This window comes from Manis javanica, chromosome 6 (genome assembly GCF_040802235.1).
Source record: "Manis javanica isolate MJ-LG chromosome 6, MJ_LKY, whole genome shotgun sequence".
NCBI classification, from domain to species: domain Eukaryota; kingdom Metazoa; phylum Chordata; class Mammalia; order Pholidota; family Manidae; genus Manis; species Manis javanica.
Genome location: NC_133161.1, coordinates 70,632,298 through 70,644,913, shown reverse-complemented (window position 1 = coordinate 70,644,913; position 12,616 = coordinate 70,632,298). Strand labels below are relative to the sequence as shown.

General features: G+C 35.8%; 1 protein-coding gene across 7 annotated transcripts in view; it reads right to left on the bottom strand.

The window, feature by feature from the left end:
* The window catches only part of CDK6 (cyclin dependent kinase 6), a 227,322-nt gene that overhangs the window by 161,565 nt on the left and 53,141 nt on the right, over positions 1-12,616 (bottom strand). For all 7 annotated transcript variants that reach the window (XM_037019817.2, XM_073238837.1, XM_073238835.1 and 4 more), the window contains one exon: positions 6,037-6,172. In XM_037019817.2, the coding sequence (XP_036875712.1) occupies positions 6,037-6,172 (136 nt within the window). The remainder of the gene's footprint in view (positions 1-6,036; positions 6,173-12,616) is intronic.

Genomic DNA, 12,616 nt, shown 5'->3' with positions numbered 1-12,616 from the left:
CAAATGTGATAAACAGAGTATGAGTGTGGGTGGCAGATGGCTAATGACCAGCAACGACAGGGCATTCAAGCCTGCCTTGTTTTCTGAGAAGCGATATTTTCATGTTAATTTGCTCTGCGTCCTGCAAAGATGAGACAAATCACCTGCTCATAATTCAGCAAAGTGGAGACCACCAAAAGCTGAGAGGGGCCATGGCTTGATTCCTTTAGGGGTAAGAGGAAAGAAGGATCTGGGAGACTTTCCTCTCGTGCAGTACAGGGGGACCAGCCCATCACTTTGCATTATGTCAGATTGAGAAAGATGAATCATCCCTGGGTATCTCATCAGGACACCAGCACCACTGTTTACTGCAAGCAGATACTATTCATGAAAACAGATATTTCCCAGAGGCAGAAAACAGGTGCTATTATGAGCGTGTGTCAGTCTCTGAAGTCTGGGTTTTGTAAAATAAACCTAATAGTATATTTTATCTCCTAGTGAAAATATTACAGTGAACAGAAATCTCTAAGAAACATTCAATTGAAGATAAAACGAAATCTAATTCACAGAGAAAATGACCCACAGACACATAAACCCTGAGCTTTTTTGGCCTTCTCAAGCCCAACAGAATTCATTTATACAGAGATACATAAATAAAATATAATTTTTATTCCAAGACTGAGTCATACAAAGAGGCCATATGGTCTTGAGTTAACGAACCCTGTCCTGTTTGGAGAAGCAGCTGATCTTCTGAGTAACCTTTCAGTGCCTTGCATTTCTACTTGTGAAATTAATATTTGCAATTTCATCAAACATGTTACATGCACAGAATGGCCAAAGAGTGATATAGGGTCTCCAAGAGTTTATAAGACAACTGAGAAGCCAGGACATATACTGGGAAAGATAATGCACTATATGCAGGCAAGCATAAGTAACAAATGAATAGCTTGGTAAAAGGGGGCATTTTATTTTGAAAGCCTGTAAAAGCAAAGGGTTTTACATAGGAGTTTCTCCCTGTGCATACAGTTCTTTTTCTGGGTAGCAGTTATAAATGACTAAGGAACAAGGTGAGGGATTTTATTTACAACTCTTTTTGATCCCCTCTCATAGGGTGGCAGCAGAAGGCAAGAAAGAGAAAAGAATAAAAGTCTGGAAGCCCTTTTTTCTTATAAAGCCCCCATAAATGGAATTTCCTTTAAATATAAGCACAGATCCTCTAAATTATCATGAACCCTAAAAATAAAAAAGACAGTAATTCATATGTCGATTATTTCCCCAAGTGTGGAAGTCCAAGAAGACACTATAGTATTTCAAATAACAATTAGTAAAGATGGCACTGAATTCCTCCATAATTAAGTAGATCAAAAGATAACATTCTGAATTAGAAAGAGGAATATCTCCCTGTAAATATTCAATAAATATTTGCACAATTCAGTTGCACAAAAGAGGAAAGCAAGATATAGCAATAATAAGCCTATGGGCAAAATCTGAGTATTTATTTACTTCACAGTACAAGAGTCAACAGCCTCCTTTATGCAAATGTCATCAACACAAATGGATGGACCTTAGGACATCAAGAAGAGAGATGAAAGAATGATGAAAATTTGAAGATGAAGCATGAATAAAATGTGCATAGATAGAAAGATAGATACTTTAGAGTAAGGTGTACTTAAAAATGTTGGAAAGAACCACCTATGTTTTTACTTCATTCTCATTAGCCTCTCAATGACAGTTTTCAGTTCAGGCTTATACCCTTAAATTACTTTATCAAAGTCTGACGTGGGCACAATGCAGTAATTACAGAATTTCTCCAGTGTGTTCATCCAACTGTCATCCTTCACAAATATCTATGGCTTCAGGGGTGGTTTTCTGCCCTCTCAATTTTTTAAAAACAAATTGTATTTAAATGCATTTGAAAAAATTGTTATCTGATCTATGTAGGCTGAGAAAGTAAGCCCATCATGGGGCTTTTTTTAAACCAATAGTCTTATAAAAACTGTACTGAACTAAAAGTACCCCTACAATATCTAATCAGAGACCATGGAGCATACCAGTTCTATCCAAGTACCACTCACTTATTGTAGCTTTATCCAAGTAGGGCTCACCTACTCTAATTTATGTCCTGAATGTGAACTAGAATTGCCGGCATTCAAGTGGGTTAACAGGTAAACAGTGCCACAGAAAATATGGAGGGGTACAGAGGGTTACAGAAAATCCCCTTAGCCTAAATGACCTTACATGAAGACTTTTTTTTATTTTTTGCTTTGTATCTATTTCAAGTTAAAATCACACATTTATAATTATTTTGCAACATGATATATTATGATATATATAGAAGATGTTGTCAATACTAGTATCTATGATTTTGAAGAACATTTTAGAAAATACTTTGGTATCATAATGGATTATGGCTATGGATTGTGCTTCTTCATAAGTAAGTGATTTTTCTATTTTACTTGAGGACACCCTTCAACCATTTAAATACCCATAAAGAATGTGTTCCACATGCTTCTGTGTGTACTTTATCTCTTCTCCTATACTCTAAGGTCCTTCAGAGTAGCATATTGACTAAATTCAGGTTTTTGTTCCCAAAATGCCTGGCACAAAATTCTCCCTGTAAATATTCAATAAATGTTTGCACAAGTATATTCAGAAAAAACTCTCATTATAAAACATTCTACATAAAGAACTCAATTCTGTGTTCCAAACATGTTGTTCATAATAACAATAATGTCTTGGTCTGGTTATTGAGACTTTCATAAATGAGCCTGTACAGTGATGACGTATCTCTGTTCTCTGGCTGTATGCTTGAATTTGAAAAATTCAATTAGCCACCACCTCAAGGAGGCAGAACCTCTTACTTAGCAGATATTTATCCTGCATACCAATTCTTAAAAAGAAGTCAAGCACAGAAACAGAAGATACAGGTGTTTATTAAAAATAAATTTGTGTCAATTATATATTTAATCTAAAACTATCCATTTGATGGTTTTATAATGCTTTTATATGATTATTCATATTTTTAAATAGTGACCTTAAAGGATCACAAAACAATTATTTAAAAAAACCTTATATTTAATAAGGAAGAGAAGATTAACTCAGAAAATTTTTTAAATTAAGGATGAAGACAAAAAGGGCCTTGTGATTAGACTTTGAGTGAGCAAAACATGTTCAATTAACCATTAACATGCAAATAAATTGCCTGAAATACTCTAGCTGACCATAGTTTTATTTTACTGTAATGTAAACATCAATACAACATTAACCACAAACCTTAAATAACCAGAGCCCCTCAACCCCACCCTCCACCTCTACCAGCCAGTCTGGTCCCTAAAGGATAAGTGAGGGTGCTGGCTCTGAAGGCTGAAGAAACTTAACAGCCTCCAGGAGAATCTCCTGTTGAGTACAGAATGCAGTGACATTCCCTTTCTCTGGAAACAGATGAAAAACTCAGAAATATTTTAACTTTAAACAGGTTATCTTGCCAAAGCTTCCAACAAGCCCTATTTTCCCCTCTGGTAGCTTCCACTGACCCTGGCTTAACCACTCCCCCACTGCTGTCTTCTCTTCTAATTCACTTTGGTGGCCACTTTTCTGCCTGTTCCTCATCTTATCATGTTTACCTCTCTACCGGCTCTCTTGAGAATTCTCCCCACCTCACTTCATTTCTGCTTCTGCCTGATCAAGCTTTAGTTAGTATACCATTCCAGTTTATCACATCACTTTAACTGCACAGATACTTTAGCAAATGATTCCACCCAGCAGCCTCTAACATCCTAGGAAAATTTAATGTGAAGCTCAAGAGATCTACGTAGGTAGCAATGTATGGTATAAAAAAAAATGGTTACCTTGTCTCACTGCTTAAAAAAGAGACCCCCCAAAAATAATAATTTTGAACTTAGAACTATTTCAGAAGAAGCTGATGATTATTTTGATAGCCTATGCTTAAGCTGTTGGAAGTCTTTCAAAAATAATTTTGAAATAATTATATCTGAATAAAGGTTGGTAATGTGTCTTATTTATTGATTACCTATGTGTATAAATCCTTGGGTAGGGACTGTGAGGATGTGAGGATACAAAGATGAATGAATCGATAAAATATGGACATAAATAATCACAAAGGCAGAAAATATAATAAAGAGGAAGATATATATACAACAAGTGCTATAAGACAAGTGAGATTATATTGAACTGTAAAAGTTGATCAAATGATATCTGGGGTGGGCCTTGAAAAATTTAAGCAGGTAAGTTTTTGGTGGGGGAGCAAAGAAAGGCAATAAGAAGAAAGGCCATTGAGGTAGGAAATCATGAGCCACACCAAGAGAGTGGGAATTAATCTTATTTGACCAGAAAACAGAGTACATGAAAAGGGGCTTTGCCCTGCCTCCATGCTGAACTTGGGCTTTGAAGAAACTCATAAAGGGGAGAATCGAAGTCACAGGCTGGAATACAATTCAAGAGGAAAGAGGGGTGCAGAGATATAAGAGAAGAGGACCAAGAACAGGTAATCAGGAATACCTACATTTGAAGGGTATTAATGTTCTTAAAACTGCTCAGGAAGAACTGAAACCATTACTGAGCACCATATTCTTTTTGCCTTTTTCTTTTTTATTAAGGTATCATTGATATACAATCTTATGCTCAGGTTTCACATGGGCAGCATTGTGGTTACTACATTCCCCCTATTATCAAGTCCCCACCACATACCCCATTACAGTCACTGCCCATCAGCATAGTAAAAGAACACCATATTCTTTTATGAAAGATGGATGGGAGAAAATACATTCTATATTAGTCTAAAACCAAAGGGACAAATTATTCAATGTGTCAAGTTCTAAGTGTCTCAATATTTGGGAACACTACCTAGCTATCACTAAAAGACATTTCTTATTCTGTTCAGAAGGTAAGATATTTCCTGCTATTAACTCCTATGTAAAATTATATTGAATCTATAATTCATTTCTAAGAAAAAAATGAGGTAAGGAGTCTGCTAAGTCACCTAATTCACATAACAAAAGGTTCTTCATGAAGACTTGTACATGATGTGCACAGATGTAAAAGATCCACTGGGAAGTTCAATTAAGCAGAATGGAAGTACAACCAACAAAACTTTATGAGTGGCTTTTTCCATTAGATTTAAAAGGTGAAAGGACTTCTAATCACTATGTTGCATCTAGCTTGCTGACTTCTAAGGGGTCTTAAGTCACCTTTGAGTCCCAGGAGTTTGGGATAGTACCTGGCACTTAGGCTTCCTATAAATGTTTTATGACTGAGAAAAAATGGGCCCAACAATCAGTATTTCAGATTTACATGGCATAGCTATGTCTTTGAGTCAGAAGATGGTTATAATATTCAATGTGCTTGTGTATGATGTTTCAAATTATGTCCCTCAGATCCATGAACCATCAGAAAAAGACAAAGCTCTATTTGTTATACTATACTTTTTGAGGTTAGGGCCAGATAATGTACAATAGATATTTTTCAATAATTTTACTATGTTAGATTAATATGTATTAGAACTAAAATGTTTTTTTCACTGAGCCCTAAAACTAATGATCTAGAATATATCCCATTCTTTGAACCTCTCACTTAGTTGACAAATTTAGCTATATACAGTTGACCCTTGAACAACACAGGTTTGAACTGTATTGGTCTGTTTATATATGGATTTTTTTCAGTAGATACACTGGAACATTTTTGGAAAGTTGTGAAAATCTGAAAATATATTTCTTTTCTCCAGCTTACTTTATTGTAAGAATACAGTATATAATGCATGTAGTAGTATACAAATATGTATTAGTTGACTATTTGTGTTACCTGTAAGGCTTCCAGCCAACAGCAGGCTGTTAGTAGCTAAGTTTTTCGGGAGTCAAAAGTTATGCATAGATTTTCAACTATGTTGGGGGGCCAGCACCCCTAACCCCTAAATTGTTCAAGGGTAAATTATACTGTTGACTGGAAGTTACTTCTGGCAATTTTTATACAGAAAGAATGCCATTGCTTAATAGAGTATAATACTGTGACTGTTTGACCAGGTAGAAAGATGATTCTTGGTACCTTTATGGTTTCAGTGGGCACTCCCGGTTCTGGAACTTTATCCAAGTAAGTGGTCAAGTCTTGATCAACATGTTCAAACACTAATGTTAGTTTGATTTCTCTGTCTGTTCGTGACACTGTGCACACATCAAACAACCTAAAAGAAAAAAGAGGTATTAAGTAGGTGGCATAAAGAAAGAAAGAACCTGTATGTCTTTATACACATCCCTCAATTTGATCACATAATAGGAAAAAAAAAAAGGCCAATGTTGTTCATTCCTTGTGATGATATATAAGGACACGTACCTAATGGTATCTGATATTTTAATATCAATTTGAAAGTTTAGGAGTGGAGCATTTTGTTAAGTGGTGGCAAAACCCACAATAAAAGAGAAAGCAACACTACTAGAGCATGAGAATATCTGTCTGGAGAGTTTCCTTAGGGTAGAACTTGCCAATGAAGATAGTTAAAAACACTGAAGCCTAGGAAAAAATATGGTTCTTCTTAGCTCACAGTTCAAGAATTATTAAAAAGAGATTAAGCATTCTTTGAAGATGCTGGACTCTGTAATGAAGATTTTCCTGGAATATAAGGTGTTAGAATCTTGCCTATGAAATAAGTTTGACGGAATATGGAGAAATTTAGTTTATTTCTAAGAAAGCCTTTTCATCCTGGTGAATCAAATCACTTCCTTAGAAAGGGCATACATAATGAATAGTTTTAAAATTCCAAATATGCTAATCAAAACAAATTTTAACTTTTTTGGTGGGGGAAGGGATGGCTTGAAATTTCATTAGTAAATGACATAACCCTTAAGTGATAAAGACAGATTAACAAACTTTATGATTAAGTTTGGATGGGCAAATCCATTTTTTTCCATAAAATCCTGTAACTGATTCAAAATATAAATTCTGAAGACAGAGCCTTCAGTAGTCAAAAGAATTTTCAAGCCCAAAGACAAATTTTCCTTTAGTTTCACCCTCTACATAGCACACTATCTGGCACAGAAGACGCTTACCAAACATCTGAAGAATTAAACAGACCACTCATAAATAAGCTGTAAGCAAATTTCTTGACAAGATTGTAATATAACTACTAAGAAAAGACTAATAAAAATGTTATTCATATTATTTTCTTTCATTTTTAAAAACTGAATACTCTCTTCAAACAACTAACTATAAATGTGCATATAACCAAATTACTAAGATTCAGGGTTGATTCTCAACTGTCTGCTGTGTGTATGACCTCTGTTAAGTTTTTAATGCCTAGCTGGTACACCATGCCACCCTACTGCATTTCTGGGCTAGAAGAGCCCCACAATATTTGGTACTTCTCTGTGAATCTAAACTAAGTTTAAAAGAAATTAAAAAACACTATAATTAAGTTGAAACTGGTGGGGTAAACCACACATACTTCACAGCCAGATCCAAAATATTTTTTAATTATGGGCAGTTTGGGGTCTACAACTATTCAAATCAATTAGATCGACTGACTTTCTTCTTCACATTTATCTACTTCCCAATATTCTGATTTCTAAGTTTCAATCACCTACTTCTAAATTTAATCTTTCCAAAATTATGTGACTTTTTCTGGAAAATTATTCTGATAAAGTGAAAACTCCCAATTAATAAGTTTATTAAAGATAACACTATAAATCATATGAGTGCAAACTATGAAAACTATGATTGCTATTATGCATGGATTTGACACCTGGGAAGTTTATCAAAACAACTTTCAATTTGGTAATTCAAGGTTAACTACTGTCTATTCATAGGTTCCTTTGAACCATCTTCTTTCCATTAAACCCACATACTCTGACAGCCTCACTCTTTTCTTCCTTTTGAAGAAGAAAAAGGAGCTGCACAGTCACCAAGCTTCTTTATATCTGTTGCTTCTATTTTTGTAATGAAATAAAACAGAGTGAACCAAAAATGGCATGTACAAAAACCGAATACAAACATGGGAACTGCACAATCACAGTTGTGCTTCTTAAATGTTACTTAAAAATATTTTCCATTATAATGAATATATTTTCTTAATGAAAAAAAATTCTTGTTTATCATTGTCTTAGGTCAACAGTGATTTTAGTAACTCCAGTTCTAACTGCACTTATAGTCTGTAACATCTAAGACAATTTGGTAATTTCGAACAGAAAAACAAATTTGACAGGGACATAACTGGAGAAAGAAATAATACAGAAAAAAATAAAACACTGCTGAGCTGAAAGGTCACCAGCTCCCAAACCGTTGTTAGTTACCTAACAGTCCTGGCAGCGTGCTATGTTGCTTCATCTCACTGAAACCACGTTTTCACTCTTTGTATGACACGATTCAAGAATAACATCTAATCCATCCAAGGTATTTTCCTTAAGAATATTAGAATCACTGATGTCACCTACAGCAACTGCATTCCATAGGTGAGGTGGGCAACAGTGAGCTCATGGAAGCCACTGCTCACTGCCCCAAATGATAAGCCATGGAGAAAAGGAGTCATGTGTGACAGTGCACAGAGTGGAATGTTCTTGTAAGAATCTGAATGTATATAATTAAATATTCTTCTAGGCCACAAAAAGAATGACATTAAGTAGAATTGGCTCCTGCTGGTTCAAGGAGATAATTGTGTTGATTTTTTTTAAGGTGCTATTATTGATATCATTTGGGATAAGGAGTGTATTACATTCTCCTTAGAAATTCACAAGTGACATCAGGGAGGTGAAAGTCCTAGAAAGACTGGTAGAATCCCCCCTATTAACATGCTACAGCCCCAGGATGCCACAGAAGATGTTTTGGGAAATACTGTTCTACTAAAATATGAAATTCTGTCTAAATTGTTTAGTAAACATTATTACAGTAAAAATTCAGTTATATTAGTCATAATAGGTAGGAAATACATTCTGAATCAACAGCTATATATTCAGTCATCCCTTCTTTGACAGTGTACATTACACCACTTCACTTTTGCAAAAGACCTACATTAGCACCTGTTTTCGTTAACTGGAAGAAATCCAAAGAGGATTTTCGCTTTTATGGAAAAGAGGCAAAAATCAAAAACAGCATTCAGCATTTGTCTTGCAATGCTCACCCGAGCTGTGAGGGCAGCCCTGCTGGACTCCTGCCCTGGGACCTACACTCAGCATCTCAGCATCGAGCCACCACAGCTTTGAACTGCATCTGTGAGCGTCTGTGCTTTTATCTCAATTTATTTTGTGCATCCGTTAGATGTGTCCTAAGGTATCAGATAAGCCTAAGAGTGGCTACTTTTTGGGTCTGGGAACACTCAACAATGTTCCATATAAATTAATGGTAATTGCTTCTTTGCTTTATGCCATTTTGGCTTATGAAAGGTTTCATAGGAATGCTATACTCTCAGATAGTGGGGGAACCTGTATTAAATTTAGGAATTTTAGAACATAACATTTATGATGTTTTTTCATCTATAATGACTCCCTTTGGAATTACTCCAGATGAAATAAATAGCAGTCACTGCAGTGGGCAATAAAGAGGATAGGTGCTTTAATGTAACAAATTAAAGTCTCACATAAAGAAACTAAGCTAAACAAGAACTGAAATCCCTGGTATTTGGCAGGAGGTTAACAATATGTAATATATTTATATAAATCAATGAGGAATGTGGCCAGGCTGCCTATAACTTCCACACTTGCAAAACAAAAGAGCCAGACAGGTCTGAGCATTTGAATATAAACACTGGAAAATAACTTCAACGGTATGATTCCTTGAGTTGACCAACATCTTAAGACTTTCTAAAACTTTTTTTTTTGCTAATAACTAAACAGACAAAAATACCACTTCACTGATTGCATGACTGCAGTTCAATAAGAGAAGTATAATCACACTGTGTTGAATATGAACAAAATATCTCAGATGACTTTTAGGGGAAATGAAAACTACCATATTTATCTATTAGAGCTGAGTTTAATGTGATCCTAGCAAATGCTAAAAAAGTAGAAGTGAAAAGTGGTTCTCAGCATTTAATAAGTCTATGAATCTAGTGTGCAAAATGCAATCCAATGAGGCACAGATAGGTCATTATCATTTCACAATTAAGTCAGCCAAGCCCTTAACTAGCCCATAAAGTAAGTTCTCTCACTGTCTCTGTTGTCCTGACCCTCCCAGCTGCAGGGCAGAGAGCAAGCTCTGTGGTCCAGCACAGCACTCAGCTTTCCAGCTGTCCTAGTGATGTAATTATCTCATAACAAAATATCTCCGTGAATTAACTCTGCATCCTACCCATTGTAATTCTTAATGACTGCTTCCTGTTCGTGTTCTCCATTTAACTTGCTATTCTGGATCTATTGCATAGGCAAGTTGCCTTCGCCTAATGGATGGGATTTCATCCAAAAGGTTTGGCATTTCCAAACATTACAATTTACAAAGGTCTCCAAACAACATGCTTTGTAAACACAAGACTTGCTTTTGTATTGTGGTTATTATAAAAGGGAAATATGCATTATTTTCTGTGATTAAACTTTGATCTGTCACAGGAAATTCTATGAGAATTTTTTTCCTGTCACTTTTTTTCTTGAATGTTTGGACATCAAATAGTTCAAGAGCAGAGAGATGTCTGGTACAGCTGCTTAAGAGTGCTAAACAAAATTTCATTTGAATGACAGCCCAGTTGTTGAAATTAAGGAGATTTTTTAAAAATCTCTAATTTCTTCCTCTATAGTCCACGAAGCATATTCTGTGGCTATAGCCTGCATGCGCCAAATTTCTGTTCAAACATGCCACTAGCCTTACACTACTGGATACTGGCCAGGGAGTCCTCCTTTTGATCATTTAATATGGACTTTGTGTGCCCTTGTTCTCAACCAACATTGAACAGTTTAACTCCAGAAGTATTCCTACCAACAATAATGAGCATGCTGCTAGAAGGGAACCATTTGGGCAGCATCCATAAGCAGTATCAGCACCCATCGTGTGCAGGTGCTGTACACAGTTTTACAGATGCCAACAGATCTAAAGTAGGTGTTGTCTTTAAGAACTTTCAGAACTTTAGTTGGGTGAAAAAACACTGACGAGTAAAACTAAAAGTAATGATATACGGCTATGTATTAACTGCAAACAACTTCTACAAACACTACATGAAACTATAGATTCACACCAGAGTAAATTTGTTCTACATGCTATTATGGTAGACAGCTGTGGTGTCTGCCTTCCCAAGCCTGCTACCTCTTCTGAAAACCATATCCTCGTTTTTCGTTGAGGAACCATGCCTACACCATACTCAGGCAATATAGTTCTGGGACCTCAGATGTAGGATGGCATCTAACCTACCCTGGACTAAAAGAGTGACAATGACTGATTTAGGAATGGACAGAATCATGTGAATCAACCCCAGGAATTTTACTAGAACTTCTGGGAGAGCAGAGCTCTACTTGGGGATTACCAAACTGGCAACATAGAAACCTGCAGCTGCTGGTGACCATCTTTGCCACCACTTTAGTGAGCCTACCATGGAATGCAGCCAAAAGAGCAGAGACATAACAGACAAGAGATTTTGGATGATACTGTTTAAGACTAGACCCACTTGTGCCCAAACTACCACTGTGAGCCAGGGACCCCACTTTCGTACTTAACCAGTTTTAGTTGAGTTTTTATTACTTGCAACAAAAAAATAGTCCTAAGACATCTATAAATAATTTTGGAATGGTTAAATGAAACACCAATATCCGACCTCAAATATGTCTTATGTATTAGACAAAATGAAATAAGCTCAAGCACGTAAGCAATAGTCGTTTTCCTGCCATGGTTCCTCCATGACTATGTCCACTGGACAAAAATAATAAGAACAACTCTAAAGCAGGGAAACCCCTTTGTGCTCATTACTGCTAAATTTAAGTCTACCATAATCTGACGAGGGAATACAAAGTCAACCTCTTTTATTCACTAAATCATCTTATTCCTTATATCCTTAAAGACAGTGTTCATAAAAAGTTTCATAGTTTATCTTCTTCCAGTTCATCTTTAGAGTTTCGACTAAACTAGTTTCAGCTCTGCTACATACACCTGGCAGTGCGGATCTGTGAGTTAATATCTTTGCATTCATCAAACAAGAAATGTTTTACAAATTAAATGGGAATCCCCCAAACTGGGCAAGTTTACAAGATGTGACTTGTGCTACAGTAAATATTTAAAATAGAACAAACAGTAAAATTGTGTACATGGAAACAGTGCTTACCAATGATAGCACAAAACTGCTGTATTATTAACTAGACCCCAAATAAGCTATCTGGAATTTCTTAGCAGGTATATGGGATGCCTGTATACTGTGCTGCTCATATTCAAGATGAGTTCCTGAAATGGACATTAAATAATAGCATTCAAACTTCTTTCTTAGTCCTACAGCAAGGATTAGAGGCAGTCTCACACTATCAAACATAATTCTTCAAATGGCTAATGCATTTTATCTGAATGAAAGGCAGAGAGAATGAAGTGACAGCTTCACTCTGTTATGCTAACTATATAGGCTATTATGGGAAAAAGGAAACATTACTTTAGAGTTAAAACAAATGAGAAAATCGTGAAGAACATACTTGTTCTCTTACAGGGAAGAGAATGGTAGTGGGACAAAAAAACAAAT